General features: G+C 37.3%; 1 protein-coding gene across 2 annotated transcripts in view; it reads right to left on the bottom strand.

Annotated features, from left to right (window-relative positions):
• igf1r (insulin like growth factor 1 receptor) overlaps positions 1–22,171 on the bottom strand; it is a 96,245-nt gene that overhangs the window by 4,114 nt on the left and 69,960 nt on the right. The window contains exons 3-20 of one of the 2 annotated variants that reach the window (XM_015378702.1): positions 21,606–21,912; positions 20,015–20,148; positions 18,409–18,553; positions 16,628–16,836; positions 14,826–14,952; positions 13,155–13,387; positions 12,902–13,069; positions 12,577–12,784; positions 10,108–10,394; positions 9,871–10,013; positions 7,850–8,015; positions 7,303–7,405; positions 7,041–7,111; positions 6,715–6,944; positions 6,116–6,220; positions 5,036–5,195; positions 4,111–4,240; positions 1,423–1,557 (exon numbers count right to left, since the gene is read on the bottom strand). In XM_015378702.1, the coding sequence (XP_015234188.1) occupies positions 1,423–1,557; positions 4,111–4,240; positions 5,036–5,195; positions 6,116–6,220; positions 6,715–6,944; positions 7,041–7,111; positions 7,303–7,405; positions 7,850–8,015; positions 9,871–10,013; positions 10,108–10,394; positions 12,577–12,784; positions 12,902–13,069; positions 13,155–13,387; positions 14,826–14,952; positions 16,628–16,836; positions 18,409–18,553; positions 20,015–20,148; positions 21,606–21,912 (3,061 nt within the window). Of the gene's footprint in view, positions 1–1,422; positions 1,558–4,110; positions 4,241–5,035; positions 5,196–6,115; positions 6,221–6,714; positions 7,112–7,302; positions 7,406–7,849; positions 8,016–9,870; positions 10,014–10,107; positions 10,395–12,576; positions 12,785–12,901; positions 13,070–13,154; positions 13,388–14,825; positions 14,953–16,627; positions 16,837–18,408; positions 18,554–20,014; positions 20,149–21,605; positions 21,913–22,171 lie in introns of both variants that reach the window. The other variant, XM_015378701.1, reaches the window with a different exon arrangement.

The raw sequence follows: 22,171 nt of genomic DNA, 5'->3' as shown, positions 1-22,171 counted from the left end.
AGCACATTTAATTTCATAATTACAGTTTGGTCAATTTGATGGTCAATTAAAATACAACTTATGTCTCAAGTCCAATGTCTTTATACAGTATGTGCTCTCCTCTGTTCAGCTCAGCCCACAGATTTTATGCTATTTTTTAAAAGACAGATAGGTCCACTGCATCACAAATTGTCCAGCTTTCCCCACAATAGGCATGAGGTGCTTTTAATCCTCTTTCATGCCAAACTCACCTGGAATGTTTGTGGCAGAAAGCTTCATTTGGGCCCCACTTGACAAAATATCAAAGGGCAAATTAAAATTCCAGTAAAGTTTAGTAAACTGCATTAGGTAACGCTAGAACAGAAAAGACTTTTTTTTGTAAGCATTGCTAAACAATTTATATGCATGTAGATCATATCTAACAGTTGTTGCTGCAGCTCTGCAACAGCAAGCTTTGGTTCTGGAATACCCTGTATAAAATGTTGGATTTCTCTAAATACTGTAAATGCAAGGTTATGCTTTTGCAATGTAAACTGTTTAATTTGAGGGTTTTTAGGTTATCTCCTAACATAACTGCCATTAAATGTGACCAGCAAATTCCATATCTGAAAGAAACAGCTCTATTCTGTAGGGAACCTCTGTGACTCACATCTCCTTATTGAAAAGAGACATTGAAAAACATCGAAATATGACTCATCTTACTGTGTTCTTCCCCTTATTTCCACTTTGTGTTATCTCCTCTATTAACCAACTTTGTCGAAACTTCAGCAGTCTGCCTGAAGCTTCTTTAAATCTTCAGACCAAAGCCTGACTCCACTCAAAGTTGAAAAAAAATACTAAGCCCTTCCCCCTGCGTCACCTCTGTAACACAGTCCACACGCTCCTGTAATCAGGACAAAACTGTTGATGTTGCCATAGAAACCAGAGGTTTGTGCTCGCACAACACTGAGCCCTAATTTCTGTTCTGCTCACGCTCTTTTTAAGGTGAGGTCAGCCATGGGGAGCGGGACAAAGAATACCTTCTTATCAAGTCAAAGAAGGGCTACAGTATATGGAGCTCCACAGGATGAAAAATCATCTGCAATCATCAATATTTACATTTATAAATTATAAATATATTTAGCCCTTCTGATGTCCTTATTCTTGTTGCCTCGTTCCTCTATAACGATTCCCACAGTTGGATCGAGTGACATCTTTCACACAGGTTGTGGCATTCCTTCTATGGGCCGATATTGACGAGTGAGGAGGCTCCCCACCGCCAGCTGAACATTTTAGTCATGCAGTCAGGCGACTGCATTTAACCAGTGACGTTAATGTCAGCCCTCACCACAGTGTATGCACACAGTATCCCTTACCCTAACAGCTTAACCTAAAATAGCTGCGAGTTAAAATATTGAGCCGTCAGGAGAGGGTGCAGTTTATGGTTTTAATAACAAGACTTACAGCATGTCCGGGCAGTTGTCGGGCTTCTCCAGGAGTCCCCCTTCCATGACAAAGCGCAGTACTTGTTCATTGGACATGCCCTGGTAAGGCTGTTCAGCTAAGGTGGTGATCTCCCACAGCACAACACCAAATGACCTGCAGAATCGCAGCGGGAAAAAAAAAAACAATGAAGCTGAAGGCTTTGATAATAGAGTCTAAATTGCAAATCATCCCAAAAGTTTAAATTCTACAATGCAAAAAAATAGAATTTCTCAAAATAAGTGCATTTTTTCTTGAATTGAGGAGGTTTGTGAGACTCTTTGTCTATAGAACATGACAATTTACATTTAAACAAAGAAAAAGAACAATGGCATTGTCTTATTTCATGCATATCATCTAGTTATTTTAATTTAAGAGTAAAAATACTCATTCCACTGGGAAACCATCTTATTTACCTACTTAAATTAAGGATAAATACACAATTTAAGAATTTCTTTTGCAGTGTATGATTAACATGAGCTTGAGAAGCATTGCAGTTCTCTACATTCTCATTAAAACTCACATACAGTAAAATGCTCTGACCTGTAGTGGGTGTTTTTGTTTGTTTTTATAATAGCAGAAATCTTTTACCGGTAATCAAGGCAATCTGACAAACAGGCACAAACAAACCAGTCGTTGATTCAAGTGGAGACAGTAGCTATTTCCTCTAGTTAAGATACTGATTACCCTCTAAACCAGTCAAAGAGTTTTTCTCAACTATTTATTAAAGCAAAATATATATCTTAAAATACAAAGCCATTGACCTTATGTATACTTGGAGCAAAGTTATTCCCATGTTTATCCTCACTCCTACATCAGTCACTGACTCAAGTATTCCTCCAAGGGTATCTAGTTTGCTTGATATAACGAGTCTACATGCATTACGTCATGATATTGACACTGTTGGTCTGAAGCCTGTTTGACATGTTGCAAACAAAATAAAGTGATATTCTCTGTTTGCGTCAGACAATCTGAGATACCTATAAGTCTGAAACATGTCAATAGGAAAGGATGAGGGAAAAACTCCAAGAAAAGCTTAAATATGGACTGTTCACAAAAAGTGTCATCAAAATACAAGGGTTTAATTTAATCTACTTTTTAAATTAATTATATATTTCTCATTTTACCTCTTTAAAATTTTGTATATTTGCAGTTCTGGTCATTCAGAACAAATAATTGGTCAATTTATTCCCACTAGTGGAAAATATTACAGTCATTCCATAAAATGCTCCAAGTGCACAGTCCAGATATGTGGTTGTGTGACTCAGACAAATAGTATTTAACACTGTTTTTTTTTCGGATTTGCATTTTTTTTTTTTTTTTTTTTTTTTTTTTTTGTGTGGGTTTTATTCTGTGTTTTGTTTTTATGCGCCGGTTTTTGAGACACTTGTGGACACGCGTGTTGTGTGGATTTTTGGGGACTTTTTATACTTTTATTTTCTTTTGTGTATTATTTTGTGCAATTTTTGCTCTTTTTGTCTCTATTGTGTTTGGAATATAGATATGAGTATACCCCTGTGTCTAGGGTGTGATTTTTGGTGTCCCAGGGTATTCTTTTTTGTTTTGTTTTGTTTTTTTTTGAGAAACTTATTTCATGAAAGATATTTATCCATTGTTTTAGTCTTTTTGAGTATGGCATTTACAAATCCTATTCTTTTAAGCCCTTATATTTCAACAAATCACCTGTTAATCACTTGCTTGACTAGCATAAGGCACTGATAGGGTGAAAACTGCCAACAACCTGGGTCTCACAAAAAAAAGAAACCAATTTTACCTTAGGAGAATTATGGCTGTTTTAATGTTTTTCTTTGCGAATCTCTAGATTTATGTCGTTTCAACTTTTAGCATATTTCTGTGCTTTATTTTGCAAACACTGCGACTTTAAAAGTATATGTGCTATGTAAATAAATATACAAATTATTTAAAAAAAGCAAATGTTTTTGTTGGATAATATCTATTTACCCTTGATACATTTTTACAAAACTCCCTCTGATCAACTGGATTACAACACACAATGTGTTTGGGGAGGTTGGTTATTTTTCCTGATTAACACAGTGCTCATGAAGCCCATAATTGGTTCCTCTCACACTAAACATTAACATCAAAGAAACAGGATGTAGTACAGAAGATGGGAAGGTGGGTTTGTGGTGTAAAACCAAGCACTTATTTGTGAACATCTGGAGTAGTTTACACCCGCTTTCATAAACTAATCTGTGGGACACTTTTGAGTTGGGGTACAAAAACTTGCAGGGGAGCTAGTAAACTGACAGCTAAAAAGGTAGTGGAAAAATAGGAGATAGCTGTAGGCTCAAAAAAACTAAGCAAGGAAGGAAAAAAGAAAATAACATTTTGTAGAGGGGAAGAAATTTACAAGAGGCGAGTCAGCAATCCAAATCTCCAAAAAAAGAAAATACAATTTAGTATTTGGAAATGCTATCTGTTTTGGCATGAAACTTATGTTCAAACTGTTGAGTGAAAACCTTGTAAAGAATCCTGGCTGTGAAATGATCTGTAGGTTTATACAGTTGTGACCCCACAGCATGAACGGGTTTAGAGCATTATCCAACACAAAGAGAAACTATGCGGGCAGTTTAAAGCCCCTGAATTGAAACAGGTTCATACATGTGCAATGTAGGCCTCTGTGTTTGTCTAAGTAGTGTGTTCACATACCAGACATCAGACATTGTAGTGAAGACGCCGTCTTTCAGCGACTCTGGGGACATCCATCGAACTGGCAGCAGGCCTTTCCCTCCTTTTCGATAGTAATCCGTCTCATAAATGTCTCTGGTCATGCCAAAATCTGAAGGAAAAGAAATGAAAACAGGTTGGGGGAGCCACTAAATATATCTAACTCTGTGTGGGAGAAGAAACTCCTGAAAGCTCAAATTTTCCCAGTCAAATCCTTCTTCTTTATGTATCTAAAATCTGTTGCAGAGTCAATTTTATGCTACGTTTACACACCACCCTGAAACCCAAATCAGATTTTTTTTGCCCATATGCCACCAGTATCTGATCTTTTCATGGTAGTCTGAACAACAGATCGGATTTTTTCCAATGTGACCCAGGCCATTTGGCTATGTTGTCCTGAATCTGATACGAATCTGATCTTTTCAAATGCAACCTGTGTGTGAACGACCAGGTCGCATTCATCTGACCTGACCGTCATTAATACTCTTCAATTTCACTATTCTGCATCTTTCTACGCAGAAGCGGGTAGAAAAATAACAACCATGTCGGACGATAATGCAGAGAGCGTTTATTTTTTTTTTACCATCTTAAAAAGATTGAGCTTCTAAGGTTAGGAAAGATCGCTACGCCAGGTCCAGCGCAACCATCCATGTTTACTTTCGTAAACACAGAGCACGCTTGCTTGTGACGTCATTGCGTCCTCTATTGCGCATGCGGGACAATTAAGCTGTATAAATGCAGTTCACACAGGAAATCACATACAAATCGCATATATTAGGAAATGTGAACGGCAGCGCAAAAAAAAAAAATTTGGATTTCACCAAGAACTCTGAATTAAGCATTAAGGCCTGCAGTGTGAACGTAGCCTTAGATAACCTGGAAGAGGAAGAACAGATATAAAACTCACCTCCAATCTTCACTGTGAAATCCTCTGCTACCATGCAGTTTCTGGCAGCCAGGTCTCTATGGACAAACTTGTTAGCGTTAAGGTAAGCCATGCCATCTGCGATCTCGCCTGTCATCTGGATCATCTTCTTTAGAGGCGGCAACGTCTGAGAGTTGGTGTTCTGTTGCACAGGAAGATGAGAAGATTAAGATCCTTTATATGTTGTCCTCTATGCTTTTAAACAAATTGGTTTTATCCATTCAATCAGACTGTTGTGTAAAACATTAAAAACATTTTATACATGGTCTTTTAGATCTTCAGAGCTCAGGATATTATTGAGAAAACCTCACTTTAAATTTGCACAGTAACTTTATCTGTTAATCATATGTGCTCTAAAAAAAAAAAATCAAATGGTGATTTTATTGTGGCAATATAACCAGGTGTGAATACTTTTTGGGGGCTGTAAATGAACTAACATCACTGCAATAACAAAGTGATCAAAATTATTTATAAATCTCTTTATTTATTTCTCAATTTAAAGTTTACATTTAACGCATTTTCTGGAAAATGTGTTTGTATTTGAAACCGAGTAAAGTTATTTATCTAATTAAATCCCGGTTTTCTTAGTTAGATGACTTTTTATCGGTGTGGTTGGGACAACAGAGCCTGCTTTACACTGTGCCTGTATAAGTTTTGTCAAAGTGATGTATATTCAATTGCCCTGATTGAAGATTGAATTCGGGTTTATTATTAAAGCTATATCGCTAATTAAGTAAGGTATAAAATGTTTTATTCGGTATCGGTGGGCATGATGATCAAACTACACAAGCCATGGAAGGTAAATTTACAGAATCAAAATTTCAAACAAGTTGCTTGAGAATGTTGGCTTTACAGTTATTATTGAGATGCAACAGAAAAATTTATTTAGAACAATTATTATTATTATTCATATGTATTTCATAATATCTTTTCATAATATTATTTTGGTTTTTGATCGTTACTCTGCATTTATATATGTTTTGGAAGGAAGGAAGGAAGGAAGGAAGGAAGGAAGGAAGGAAGGAAGGAAGGAAGGAAGGAAGGAAGTAGGTAAATACTTACTTCATTGCGCACAGAGCGCAAGTGACTCTTGAGATCTCCACGAGTCATCAGCTCCATGATAACCAAAGTAGGTTGTCCCTGAGAGACCACGCCCAGCAGCCGCACCTGCATTAATTAAAATAGGAAATAAAACGGCTGAAAAAATGCAGAAAAATGATCAAGTTAAAGACTAAAAAGTGTGGTAATAAGCCCACTATTTTTAACTTGCTTTGAATATCAATAAAGGAAAAACAGACATATAATTTAAAGAGATTTTAAGTATGGAGTGCTTCCCCTTTTATCAGTGAGATGACAGAAAATCTATAGGAGCAGATTTCTAAAAAAAATGGGGATCTTTACCACTTCCATTAAAAGAAGTTAATGAGGCCAGGATTACACGGATGTGAGCATGTAAAGAATCCCCAGGAGGCACTGCCTTTATCTCAGGCTACAGCTGCCTGCATTAAAACCCCTCTGCTCTATTTGTGTATGTTAAAAAAAAATGAGAAAGTCTTGATAATGGTGAACACTGCGTCATTTGGCGATCCATTATGAGGATATTTTGAGCCATTTATTGGTGTGTTTTTTTTCTTTGCTGCTTAATCATAAATCCATCTTACCACATGATGACAGTTGAACTCTTTCATCACAGACGCCTCATTCAGAAACTCTATCCGCTCCCGCATGCTCGCCGACTCGTTCACCGTTTTGATCGCCACTCGTGTCTCAGGTTCATCCTTGACTACGCCTTTCGCGGTGCCTTCGTACACCATGCCGAAAGAGCCCTGCCCCAGCTCCTTGTGCATGGTGATCTTTTCCCTGGCCACCTCCCACTCATCCGGAGTGTACACTACCGCAGCGAAAAACATATGCAGGGTCAACCCATCATGCTCAAACATCCAAACAGAGCAGCAGGGAGGCGGGAAAAGAGGTTTGACATTCTTACTCTCAGCTGCGCTGATGTACTCTGGGTTGACGGATGCATAGAGAACTCCATTCCCAAGTCTGTTGTTGTTCCTGAAAGCACAAGCCCAGCTTAGTAAACCGACAAGTAAGCTGTAGTTTCAGATGCAATATTTAGTCCTCAACAGGATGTCTCCTCTCCCCCAAAGGGGTGTCTAAATGAAAACACCCATTAACTCTAAATAACATTACACTCTCCATTAAGCTTCATGAGCATCGCAAAGTTAATCAGTGCAACTACTTGCCTCTTTTTGTTGATGAAGATGAGAACGGTGGTAAGACTGGCGATGAGAAGAGTCACTATGATGGGAACGAGGATGACCAAGTAGAGCGTCGCAAAATCCTCTCCTGGGAGAAAGAACCAGAAACAATAATTTACCGTAAGTGATAATTGATTCATCATTAAAAGATTTTCCCTTTATTTCAGTAAAATAGAAAAGTAAATGCACAGTAGGAGCCAGTTTCTGAAATAAGGGTTTACTCCTTGTGGAGAATGAACATTACCTGCATAACTGTAGGGTTTAACTTTTTCTTATCAAAAATCTATTTCGGTGGATCTTATTTTCTGAGGAACTGGCTTCTGGTTTTCAATTAGTGTTACGCTAAAACAATCATCTAAATTACAATTAAAACATGGCAAAGATATATAACTATGTAATTGTTATAAAAATGTTTATGATTTTAATTTACTTAAATGAAATTAACTTTCTCAGTATTATCTACCACAGTGAGATGCATTAGCACATTTAAAGTCTCTCCACACAATTTAAACATGCGTTAGTGTTGCTTTACGTTTAGGTGGAGGAACGTAGAAGGAGATGCTTTCCGTCCATGAGCCATTTCCTGCCAGAGATGTGGCCCTCACGCGAGCAGAGTAGTTTCCCGGGCTCAAGATGGTCAGACGAAATCCTTTATATTCGTGGTACTGCCGACGTGACACACACTTGTGTTTCTCAGGCTGGAAGAAAAGAAATAAACAGTGATTACTGCTGTTAAAACAAAGCTCAACTCGTTCTAAGCCTTTAAAGCTTTGATAATACTTTGCATGCAGAATATAATTTTGGTAATCTTTATTTCAAATAATATGCATTTATTTAGAGTTATTTTATTCTCTACTATGCAGAGTTTAAAGGAGGACAAATTGTTGCCAAGTTTCTAATCAGCTAAGGTTACACAGGCTTAATCTTGTGATTTTGTTACGATTTATATCCTTGTTGATGTTCTCTGTTTGAAAGAAAGAACTTTTTTGACAAATCATATTTATTATTATTTATATATCTGTATTGTATACACTGTCATATTTATCATCAACCCAGTTACAGATGTCTGAAATATCTTATACAAAAGTCAGCTTTTACTGAAGAGAGCTAGATTTCCCACAGACAAAAATGTAGAAACATTCTATTTAGTAAGAGAAACGTTATCTGTAGCACTAGTAGTCCTATTATAATAAATGAAAAAGAACCATTGTTTATGTTATTCTTTGCTTCCTTAAAGGTGATTGAATGTTTTTAGAACCTCTAATAAGAAATTTATAAGAAGTTCTTAAAAAAGGTTTCTCCAGAGCAGGGGTCACCAACATGGTACCCGCGGGAACCAAGGGGCCCCCAAGGACCACAAGGGGTGCCTTTAGAGTCTTCTGAAAATAGAACAACTCAACAGTGAGCAACGTTTGAAATTTCATTGTATTCTGTTGCTTTTCTTTTTTAATCAGTTATAGAACATTTCATCATTTAATCATATATGGCATTTAAGCATTTATAGAGTTTTTAAAATGAAAGTGTCTAAAAGAAAATTAGAAATTTAAAGAAATGATAAAGATTGACCCTTGCAATTCATAGGTCAGTATTGGTAGCCCTTCCTGTGACTCAGTGCCCCTGAAATAGCCCTCAACTGTAAAAAGGTTGGTGACCGCTGCTCTAGAGTATAAAAATTAAGTGACTTAAAGTCATTTCTTTTAAAACTAGAACAAAAAGTGGTCCAAATTCCTTATTTTTGCTGTAGCTTTCTGATCAAAGCTCAACAGAAACTACCAGAGGTCATCTACATAATTACCAGATGTTAGAAGTAATGTCTGATAAATACCTGGTAAATCTAAATAAAGCATTTGATGTGCACTGTTAGGGAGGTTGAGCGTGTGCCGTGTGTGATGCTGCCAGTTAAAGGTATAAAGGAGGATTTTCAAGAATTTTTGAAAGGACTCGCCCTCTCCACTTAAAAAACCCCCCAGCAAATTCACAACCCTGTACCTGCTCCTGAGAGGGAACGCTCTGTTTAAAAGTTGCCATTTGCATCACTCATACACGCTTATTTCCAAATAAAGATTTGTAATTGTTCCACTAGGTCAGACCCACCACCGGTAAGTGAAAATGGAGACAAGCACGTAGGACGCCTTATGTAAACATATTACCAGAAAGATTGACAATTAGGAGGACCATTTATTTTGAGGATCCACTAGCAGAAGAACATCCTCCACTATACCTCTAAGTTCACAGCATCGTGAAACACTCTGAGACAGATAGTGATTTGAAATACAATCTGGTGGCCCCCTCACACAAACTATAAATGGAACCTGGGCAACTCTGGATGACATAAAAAAAAAATACATCTTGCAAAGAGGAATGGTAAAATAACACTCACTCTCCAACCTTGTGAAATGCTATAGGAGAAGACTAAGAGCTTTATTTAAAAGCTTTTAACACGTCTCTACCAAAGGTTCCACTAAATGTAGCTGCAGGTGTACATACAGTAAATAAAGTGTAGACATATAAAATATAAAGAGAGGATCTGTAATTAGACCCTGCCAGTATTACCTCATTCCCCAGGCGGTACTTGATCTCATACATCAGTATAAGTCCATTAGGCATGAGAGGCTGTGGCCAATGCAACACCACACAGCCGTCAGTGTTGTCACACATTTCATAGATAACCTTCCCAGGAATGTCATCTGCTTTGGCTGCCAAAAACAATTACACACACAAGATGATAACATAAATATCTTAATGTAAGAGAAAAGAAATCATGGGGTATATTTTTTCCTTTTTCCATACCAGCAGGTTTTGTCCGGGAGAAGACAAAAGCTCCAACACTGCAGTTGAAGCCCAGCTGCTCGTTGCAGGCGTGGATCTCAATAAGGTACGTAGTGAAAGGTCGCAGGTTGGGGATTTCTAAATATTCTGCAGAAGTTCTGTCATCATTGAAGGGGTACTCATTGACAGGAGGGATGCCGTCTGTGCTGTTCTCCCCTGAGCCCAAGGTGATATTGCCTTGACCGTCATCATGAAACTGAGTGTGGTTAGCAAGACCAAAAAGGTCTCTGCGGCGACGGTCTGGAGGTCTGAAACGAGGGAACAAAATGTGCAATGAGATACTGTCCTGGGCAATAAAAAACTAAAAGTTAGACCATATACTTTTCAAATTGTCACTATGCGACAATACATAGCCGCTAATGTTTTAGGCCCACTGTAGGGGGAAAAAAACGCCTGCAGGAGACTGAGTGTGCAGATGTTTGTGTTTGTGTCTGCCTTAAGCCCAGATGCTATGGAGTGTAATAAATGAGGTCAGACAGAACATTGCAAAGTGGACAGACAGAGACAGCGGAAGGAAAAAAATACAGTTTCCACATTATAGAAAAAAAAAAAGAAGAAAAAAAATACAGGAGTGAAAAAGCTCCTGCGGGGCGCATTACAATGAACAGTAAAAACAGCCTAAGGAAACTGTCCAGACAAGAGAAATTCCTCACTCATAACTACCATGGCTCAGTGGCAAAGAGGATGTTACACATTTTTGGCTCTTGTTGTCAGAGTTTAGATAATAAGCTGCTCCTGGAACTGCACATCATCACTAGTGAGGCGGTGACAGCTGTGAACGCAGCACCAGCAGTCACACTAGAGATACAGCAGGGCATCGAAACCAAATGTTAAATATTTCTGACTGGTGACAGCAGAGATGAAGCAAAGCTTGATTAAGGAAGACTTTTTGATTGATTAATCTGCTAATTTTAAAGGAGAAAGTTACAAAAGTTGATATTATCCACTAAGGCTTATATAAAAAAATAAAGTGAAAGATTTAAACAGCAAAGTCCAGACAAGCGAGTCATGACTACACGTTAAGTCTCCAAATAGCAGAGCAAATTAAATGTGACAGCATCCAGGAAATTTCTATCAATTTATCACTTTCTATTCATCATTAGGAACTACAACAGGTGATTACAATAACTAAAAGCTCCTGTCTGCAGATGACAGGTCCTTGAGGTCTCTAAAGCAGACATGGCGTCTTCCACCCGTCTTTCTCCCCTCCTGTAGTCTGGTAATGCTGCTTTACTCTATATCTTCCTTCTAGTACTGGTGGGGCTATTCCCCCTTTCATTTATATTCCAGATGGGCTCACTGTACATATCCTGGCAGCTGTCCTGCTTCAGAAAAAAAGAAACAAAACAAAAAGAGCATCCAGAAGAAGCTGTGGATTGGAGGGGAAGGAGGTGGTAGGGACAAGATGGAAAATATTTCCTGTTCTTTCTGTTCCTGTTTTTATGGACAGTCTCTTTCCCCGCCTGGAATCTACATACGAAAAAGAGAAGAAAAAAAAACCCTCCTCGATTAAGTAAAAAAAAAATGCTGTCTGAGAACACTTAAATGTGACAAATAATAAATTCTGTAAATAGTAAAATTATATGAATGCTTCATGACTTAATACTGTACCTCCGGCAAGAGGTGCAGAAAAAAAAAACCTGGTGATTATTTACATCAGTTTTAGCAGGTATGTGTGAAGTGGGGGGAGGAAGATATGAGCAGGGCTTCATTCTGACAAATAGTCGATTGTTAGTCGCTGGTGCAGAGACCACAGCTTTAAGAATGCAGGCAAAGATTGTGGCTTTAAATCGGTTCTCTGAGGGTTGGCTTGTGAAACCATGAGCCATTCCTGAATTTTCTCAAATCAAATGTATTTCCTCTCAATTTGAGCATGTGACTAAAAGGATCTGTCAGTCAAATTAGTATGTCTGCCCCTAAAACTAAATAACTATTGGGGCTGGGGAATATGTCCTTAATAACCTATCGCCATATTTTTTTGGGAATAATAAAATTGACAATTAAAAACACTTAATTTATTCTTCGTAGTCGTTCTTAGGTAACTGAATAGTTGTGCCTGCATGTCACACTAATCACAACACACAATCCCCACAATCACACTCTTATTAATATTAATTTAAACAGGCTTCTCCAAGGAACCAGTTATTTAAAGAAGTATGATTTATATCACTAAATATTCTGTATTTACAGCATTTAATCATATTCTTTGAATTTGATAAGGCAATAGAAAAAAAAAATAATAAAAGGAGAAAAATAAACTGATTTAAAATGATTTCTGACTTTTTCATCATCACTTATGGTAATGTATTGTTTAAACAATAAATCACAATACTTGACATTAGTAGCAGTAGTAAGTTTACCCCAAAAAACGATTAACAATACAATAAACGGCAACCATTTTTGCCTTGAACCCTAAAAACGTTACCATACCTTGGGAGAAAGATGGTATTATGGAGGAAGTTCTCAAAAACTTTTAAAAAGTAGCGGTCATGCTTCTCCCGCTCCTTCTCTTCGGCTGTCTTCTGGCAAGTACAACAGAGACCCTTTGTTTCCCCTGGAAGGGTAACCTTCGGTGGGTTTGGGTTATCTTTCTCCTCTAAAGGCCCTAATGATGGGCTCCGGATTGGTAACTTCAGATCTGTTAAAAAAAAAAGAAAAAAGTGTAGGAAAACATATGCTTTAGTGAATGGCAGCATTCAAGTATTGTTTATACACAATAAATGTATATATTTTCATGATAATTAAATCTAATAACCTTTAGAGCAGTAGTCATGGTGATAGAATTCCCTGTCTTCAGGCTGCCGCTGCCAGCGAACCAGGTAGTAAATTTGATTTCCATTGGGAAACACTGGAGGTGACCACTTCACTACCAATTTAGTTGAAGAGTTGGCATAAGCACGGGGATCATTGGGCATGGATGGCACTGAAAAAAAAAAAAAAAAGAGCCATGGTGTGTTAAACAGCTTTGAACACAAAACGGTGAAAAAAAGATGGCAGTTTAGACTCACATGATGGTCGCGTGCGGATATAAATTATATCGCTCTTTGCCCCAGAAATGTGTTCGTCCTTCATCTGCAGAGTGGTGGCTTTCACATAAATCGCATACTGGGTCCAAGGCTTGAGATGTTGAAGAGTAAATTTGGGATCATTTTGGTCATGAGGAAGGTCTACATCCACCATGTGCCAGGTGTTGGAGCCACAGCCATCCTGGCCATCAAACTGTGTGATGTTCTGGAAGGGCCTGAAAAAGGATCAATTGGGCAAAAAAAAAAAAGGTTTCAGTTCTAATCATTATGCAATCCTCATGACATATATATGAATTATGTATTATGATTTGTTCCTGTTTGGTTTAAAGCACATGTGTATTTGAATTAGGGCTAAAAAACATACAGTGTGCTACTGTGAAAGGAAGCTTTGCATCATAGTTTCATTTTGTTTCCACATTTAATGATCCTCCGTCTAACTGATGAAAACATTTAATGCTCTATAGACATTATAAATGCCAGCTGCATTAATTTAAAATGTGAAGCACGGTAGAGTCCTGCTGCAGCGGCTCCAAGCATTCAGCATCCTGAGGGGAGTGATTCTGCATGGCAAAGGATAATATTTAGACAGATTAAAATGATACCTGATCTATATGGCATACTTATACCGTGCTTTGTTAAACATAATAGGAATCAAACTACTACTATAAATACAATATACTTGTACTGTGTGAGTCTGCTTAATTTGATCATCTATGCTTTTGTTTCTAAGAAAAGTTGAATACAAGATGATAAACAAAAGCCATGTTAATATAGAAATGTTGTACTGATCACTGTGTTATTAGCCACTTTATCATAAGGGATATTGGTGCCTCTACAGCAGGGGTGGGAAACTCCAGTCCTGGAGGACCTGTGTCCTGGAACTTAAAGATGTCCTTGACTTAACACACCTGAATCAAGTAAATAGATAATTAAAAGGACTCTGGAGAAATTTACTGCATATACACCTGAACCATTTGGTTCAGGTATGTTGTACCAAATATGCATCTAAATGTTTCAGGAAACTGGCCCTCAAGGACTGGAGTTGCCCACCCCTGCTCTACGGTTACAGTTTGATGGACACTCATCATAAGTAGAGCAAAGCACAAAAGGCGATTAATAAGAAAGCTTGCTTTTTACACAGAGCTATATCTAAGCCAATAAAAAGTTAGTGGAAGAAAAAAAAAATACCAATACCTGCTTTAACAACCATTGTATTATTGTGCTTGATTAGCCAGCAAACTAACGAGAGTTCATCTAATTTATGCATAAAAATAACCCTTTAGAAGAACTTCTAATGAATCAAGGTTTGCCTTTTCTTATATTTGCATATAAACTAACATAAAAATTATGCACAATGTGATGAGGGTATGGCTGCAACTAATGCTCATGGATTCATTTTTTGACAACTTTGGAAAGACAAAGGTGCTTAATAGGAGATTTATATTTACAAAATTTGATCAAGGTGAAGAGAAAACTGCCACTTGAGGAGTTCTGGATAAGGTATATGTACAGATACAGAAAGTTTTGCATCTTCAAAACGGATGTATAGAAAGTATAATTTGATCTTAATTACTGCTCCAAGCGGTTGTTCTTTCAGAAAATGGCATGCTTAAGAGATTATCTTCAGATTGGAAGTGATGGCTGAGCACTTACGACTCCTGGTAGTAGACTATGAAGCTGATGAGGTCTCCGTGGTCAGGGACTTGGTAGCGTTCCCATGTCAGAGTGATGGTGTGGCTTGTTGTAATGTTAGACTTGAACTTTAAAACGTCACTTTCACCTGCAATGACAGTTGACCATTTGTGTGTGAATTTACCTAAAAAGGCAAAATTATTTTCCTATTTTTAAGCTTTTTTTGTACAACTCAAACAGCAACAAATGGAAAAAGCCAAATCTTCACACTGATGGAAAGAACCACTCTGATAGAAACACTGTTTTGAAGTCTGCCTAGTTGCTAGTTGGACAGGCTTCAAAGAAATATTAAACTGTCGCCTAACTCTGCAGCATTTTCAAACAACCAGAGAAAATCCAGGCTTTGTTGGAGGAGTATTAAACAGACTGCAGTGATAGCAATTGTAGCATGTGCAAATAATAAATATATTGCATCAGTTCTGCAAATTAAAATTAAGCAACCATGGAACATAAAATTTCATTTGAAGATGAACTGCATTGGATTCCATACAACTAGGGGGATAAAAACACATTTATCACAAAAAAACACATGAAACAAGCTTGAACTTTGGCAGATACAATACCGCCAGGAAGAAAACAGATGTGGTCTCCAATAATTTTGAACGATACATCTTGAATGATAGGATTTTCTTTCAATGTTTCAAATAAGTGAAACTTTTACAATGAGTTTAGCTGCGTTTGGGTTCTTCTACAGAAGCCGACGGGTGTTAAATGATGCATGATTCTTTTCGCTATTTAGTCCTTCAATTAAAACACAAGTGCATAAACCTAAAAAAAAAACAAAATCATATATTTAAGGCAAACAAACCAGAAGCTAACTCAGCAATGCAAGATGAAAGCTCAGAAAATAATAAATAATGAAAAAAGAACTGCATCAGCTCAGGGTTCCAAAGAAGATAAAAACACATCCTCCTTTGAAATTTGAAAATCCCAAATTAATACAATAATTTCTTCGACATGTACTTAATAATAATGAAAGCAAGAACTTAAACGCAAGAAAACAGATTCCTTGACTTTTTTTCCCATCTTAAATTCTTAAAGGGAGGACTTCAGGGAAATCTCTTAGAAAATAACCTTCCTGAGAGAAATTCACCTGAATGCTGACTGACAACAGAAAATCACAATAATTCTACCGCTTTAAATTCCCTCTTAGGGATCATGATTTCTCTCTGAGTTAGAAAACACAGTTTAGCACTTTAAGGACCAAAGCTGGGTATATCAACAAAAGTAATATTCATCAGTCATTCTTAATAAAGATAATCATCTTTAAGTGAAGTTGTTTTTAACTGTTAAGAGCTATGAAAAATCACTATTTTAAAAATACTTTGTAAGCTGTTGGTAGGTGGTGGCCAATAATATAAATGATGTGGTAACATAATGATAATTACCCATCAAAAGTCTCCATTGTTACATAGTAGCATACAAATCTTATAACTAAATGCAGGTAATTAATTTCAAGTCATATACCTTAATTTTGGGGTAAATACAAAATAAAGCTTTTCTTGTTACCGAGTAATATAGTGTTACTTGCTAAGTTATTACATGGTTATTAATTTACTGTAAAGTTACGGTAAGTGTTACCGGTTTTCTAGATGACTAAATTAGAAAGAATATGGAAAAAAAAAATGTAGACATGTGTAGAAACTTCTTTGATCTCATCATGCTCTTTATTAGAAAAAAACCCCAAATAAATATATATGACCCTATAAAGAGACATGATATTTTTAACAACTTTTTATTACTTCAGTAAAATGTTCACTCACAGCTGGCTCTGTCCCCGTTGTAGCGGTAATCTGCCTCCTCTGGTTTTACGGTTATGCCCGTCTTCTCCCACATGGCATGAATCTCAGACATGCAGAGCTTCGGGTTTCCACGGAAGAATATACGCCCTGCCTGAATAGTCAGGTTGTGTTGGGTCCAATTCCACAAGGACTGCAGATTCTGGTTGTTGACAGCGGAGAACGAATACATGCTGATAAGGGGAGAAGATAAGCAGAATGTCACAAACATGTTGAAATAATTTGTTTACTTTAAGCAGGTGGAAACTGAAAGTGCATTGGGTTTGTAAATACTGTTACAGGTGGCAGTGTTGTGCATTTATTAAGGCGTGGAAAAAGGTGTGCTCTGATTTGTGTGTCTGCCTAACAATGAGCGTTGGTATGTAATGGTGTCGTGTCAACACCATTAGCACCAGCAGTCCAGGCAGAAAGCCTCCAGAGGGAAGGGAATGTCTGCCATCCTCTACAGCATTCCTCTGAGTGAAACTTAACACCGGGAGAAATGATAACAAGAAGTACACAAGGCTTTCCCATGACCTCCAGAGCCAAAAAAAAAAAAAAAAACTCTGCCTGGAATCCAAGATGACTGCTGATATCCAAGTAAAGACATTAGCAGACCTGAACCTTTCCAGCTCCTGTTTTTGCTACTTATAAAATTATCTGGACACCATCACCAAAACATAAAGATTAGATAAATCCAACCCAGTTCACTTACAATACTACAATAAAAGTACAAAACTAAGGGTCTACAGAGGAAATAGACATGATTTTATTTTTTTTTTTTCAACAAACAAATGGGGATGAAAGCTTTAGTTTCAACAGTTTTACTATTTGTAAATTTAGTGAATTATTTGACAGAACAACGAAAAGACATCAATGTTACAACGCAAAAATATACATTTCCCATTACTTTCAGGTGTCTTCAAATTTTAAACAGCTGGTTTCTCATTAAAATACTTATTTCTATTAAATAAATAAATATATATATATATATATATATATATATATATAAAAACAAGGTTATCCAGGGCTGTAACTAATGATTATTTTGCAAATTAATTCAACCATTGATCCTTTATTCTGATTAATCAATTAATAATCGGACAAAAAAAGGTTCCATAGAGAAGAGAAGATTTTACAGAGCATTTAAACCACATGAAGTCAAAACATTGACCTATGAGAAGTTCAGGATACGCCACAGTAATGGACAAAATAGGTTTCTAACCTTGAATGCATAGTGTTTATACATTTTTTACGATTTTGGTTTAACCTTGAATGGTGAACCAAATGGTTGACCATTTGCTCAGCAAAAGGCAGGTTTCACTAGGCAATTGTTACTGCTTTGAGTGTGTTGCTCTTTCAGATAAAGGCATCTTTTAGGGTCTGTATTCTAATGATTAAACAATTACTAAATTAGTTGATGAGTATATCAATAATCAATAAATCTGATATATATTTTTCTTAGCCATAATGCTATTCATCTACTGTATACTTGGGATGGCAGGTTTAAGCCCTTTGTTTGTAATTTTTTTTTTCTTTAGTCTAGTAACTTCATTGAACTGCAAACAAAATAGTTTTTTTTTTAGCAATACATAAACAAAACTATGAAAATAGTTTAAAATAACCATTAAGAATAGCAGTCATAAGAATAAAAAAGTTAAAGCATCTGTTAGATAGTAAACATTCCTGTTCCCAAAACCCTAACAATAGAAAACACTGTTGCAATTGGCCATGTGTATCCAGGTATCCACACAGATCAGCCTTACTTATCGATAAGATCCTGTCCGTTGATGTATCGGAGGCTTTTGAGGAAAGACAGCGAGCTGAGAGAGTGGGAGTGTCGAATTCTCACGTAGCCAGTCACAGTCTGGATCAGTCCCATGAAGGTCTCCAGCTCTGAAGCTATATTAACTGCAAAGAGGTCACAAGGAAAGCAGACATGTATTGAAATTAGTCCGAGTCACCCAGATAAGCTCTTAATATAAGCCAATAATAAACCCTGTGAGCTGCATTAGGTGGCTTATTCCATATTCTACATTAACAAATTTACCTTGAACATTTTCTGATTTTATCCATTTATAAGCAAAATACAGAAATATCCGTATTTTACTAGGATTTTACTGGCATTTGCTTTTAAATGAATAACAGATGAAATCTAAAATGTGTTGATATTTGTTATTTAACCCTTTCTCTATTAGATTTAAATATTATTCTGCACCATCACTAAAGAGGTCCCCTGATTAGTAAGCATAGTTCATCTGTGTAAAATTTAGTCTCTGTAGATGCCTCTGTTCTATGAAGGCATCAGAGCTTTTTTAGATAACCATAATTAATGAAACCATCACATAGGCTGAGGAGCAGAGCAAGATAATGTTGTGAAAAAATTAGAACAAAAATTCCCCACGCTTTGAACGCCTTCTGCTAGTGCTGACTTAGAGAAGGAAAAACACAAATTAGGCATGGGCCTTTTACATGTTTCATGCTATATCCCAATATTAATACATCACAATTTTAAAAACGCTGGTGTTTTCTGTCATTCTGTTAGTCAGGTATTTAGCAGCTGCAGCATCATGATCCCTCCCCCTGCACACCCCTCTGTAGCTGCCAGTCCAAAAGGTTGAATGACGGCTGAACGAGGGGAGCATTCAAAACTTGTTCCCCTTCCCTGACCCTTCTAAAGAAGAAGAAGACTTCAGCTATAATACTGCATACTGCATTTGGACAATGGCAGCCAGAAGAAGCAATATGCAGTGTTATTTGCTGTAGCTACGCACTTTGTGTACACTCGTTGGTACTTAAAATGTTTGCTGCTCCTTTGTGCATATAATGATTTATATGAGTGCCAAAAATCACAATGTACCCGTAAAGGGGAGTGCGAGCCTGAAAGGGAGATAAATTTTATCATGATAATAGTGATCTAAAAGCAGCTTCCATTGATGCTTAAAGTGACTATAGAGACAATGCTAAAGATCAGCCAAAAATTCAGGAAGCATTTCTTTTTTTTTCATTTTTTAATTCTGACATTACAGAAAAAAGAGCTGTGATAATAAACTGTGATACTGTAAAATCTTTATATTTTTGTTTGAGGTTGTTAAACTAGCAGAATTTCATACCAGCTCATGCCTAATACAAATGCACACCAAACTTTTTAGACTATATATATTTTTTTATTTCATCATTCCCACAAATACTGGTAATAAGAATAACATAAGGTCAATTATGCAGCTAAACACAAACAGTACAGCCGCTCTTTAAAGTCACCAAATATCCCTCAGTGTATTCTGCATAGCTCTGTTGATAGCAAGAATTTCTGGAATCTATCGCCAAACCAATCTGTTGTGTAAAAGAGCACGTGGTGTTACAGGCACTCACTTCCACTGCGGATGTTGATGACCAGGTTGCCTTCGATGACGGTGCATTCCTTCAGGGACTGAGCAGCATCCACAGAATCAATGACAGTACCCCTGCAGTATTTGTCGCACAGACCGTTGCAAGCTGTGCAATGACTGTGCATAAAACAGAGTTAAAGAGAGAGAAGGGGGGGTGACTTTTCATAATAATGATTAGAACAAAATCTTGTTTTTTTGTAATGTTTACTACCTCTCCCTAAAATAATTCATCTTCTCTCAGCCTAGAAGCATTCTAGGGGATTCAGGCTGATAAATTCAGGGCATGATAAAAGGTCACTTCTCACATGGACAGTTTAATCTTTTATGGAGCCTCTGCTGAAATGTTCCGTGAGAGAGTGACTCACTGGTTCGACCTCTGAGACAAAGCGCATGCAATGGCTACAAACACATGCAACTCGGATCCAAACTCCCGAGTTTGTGATAAGAAGAAAATCTTAAAGGACTGCTGTGAATGCTCAGGAGTATCTCGGACAGAGCAGCAGAGAGTAACGTTTAACTATGAAATGGAAGTGAATTCATAATAATTTTGACATTATCTAAAATATTTTATTAACATATTTTTTGTGTTCCAATGCATTTCTCAAAGAAAAATGCAAATGTAACTTTTTAGGGATTTTTTTTCCCCACAATAAGGCAGGATCAATGGAGTCCATGACTAATAATTGTCCAATCTACAGATCTCCCCACCTGCTGTGGATCTCAGCAGCCTATCATAAGCTTCCCTGTCGCTTTTCTGATTGTTGCCTGGCCAGTTTAGATAAATGGAAATGCTTTGGTATGGTGGTCTCTTTTTACTAATTAGCTAATTTCTTAAGGTTCTACATGATTTGATTCCAAGTTATCAGAGGAAAGCATACATGCAAAGATCACTTTTCTAACTTTCGCTTAGAGAACTGCTAAGAATCATGTTTTTTTGTTTTTTTTCCTTCCACATTTTGTGGATCGATCACAAAAAAGAATAACAACAAAACACTTTTTATGTTAGTAAAAGATAAAGAAATGTGAAAAAGTCCAAAGTTCTATGATTGCATGTAAAGGAAGTAGAAAAGGCCTCAGGCGAGTCTCTTCTTTCAACCTCCGAGTACTGGTCTGTGAAATGTATCAGTGTGAAAGCAGAAAACAAGGCCCTGCGCTGAGGACATTTTACTGTATAGACCGTCAAATCATGAATCTTTTAGAATTCAGTACACGCTTAACCTCTTCAACTTCCTGTGTCAAGAACTACTTTAGGAAAAGATCCGTGTGAAGAGTTGAGGTCAGTTCAAGTTCAAGTCAAGGATGCCTTATGCAAAGGAATGCATAATGCATAAGAGCACTCTGGATGCAGGCTGCTTTAATGTCTGTGAATACTTAAGCGTTAACACCCGTCTGTTGACAGGAAATTTCACCAAAACATCCAGTTCTGGAGGTTCAAATACAGAGCAAAGATAAGGACTTTCAAAGTTCTTTAATATGAGATATTCCTATTTTTAGAGATTATAAATCAAATATGCCCCCCAGCTTAGCATGACCATGAAATTAGAAAGGTGTCTGAGTTGTGTTTGTGTCCTTACCGATCAGTCTCGTTTGAACTACGTTTGAACCCAGAGGGACAGTCGCTCATACATTCTCTGTTGTGAATGACAAAGAGATTGTCGTTGGGCAGATGCACCTCACTGCACTCAGTCATGGTGATGCAGCGCCAGCCCTCAAACATGAAGGTGCCATCGGGGCAGTCTGGCACGCAGCGACCATCGTGGTTGTAATGGATGCACGCAGAGCAGGCCATGTCGTTGTTGGGTTCGGAGCAGCCCCCCAGGCATTGGCTATGGCAGCATTCTCCCTTATCTGTGCAGGCCAACTTGCACTGCGGAGGACACACTGAGGTGGACAGAGACACACATGGGAAGAAAGACGGTGTCAGACGATGGTTAAAAAAAAAAAAAAAAAGCTTGCATAATGATAAAGATTAGTTAGACAAACTCTGGCTAACTTGGTGCATTCAGATTCCTGATCACCTGCTTTGATTATCTTTTAAAATGGCTTTGCATCACTTTAATCTAAATGACCTTCATTTTTGGGGGGAGAAAGAGAGTCAGACAAAATAAACCATTTTAAAGACATAACATTCACTGCTCAA

The sequence above is a fragment of the Cyprinodon variegatus genome, unplaced genomic scaffold (assembly GCF_000732505.1).
Source record: "Cyprinodon variegatus isolate N-32 unplaced genomic scaffold, C_variegatus-1.0 Scaffold177, whole genome shotgun sequence".
NCBI classification, from domain to species: domain Eukaryota; kingdom Metazoa; phylum Chordata; class Actinopteri; order Cyprinodontiformes; family Cyprinodontidae; genus Cyprinodon; species Cyprinodon variegatus.
This window is presented reverse-complemented; position numbering and strand designations above follow the sequence as displayed.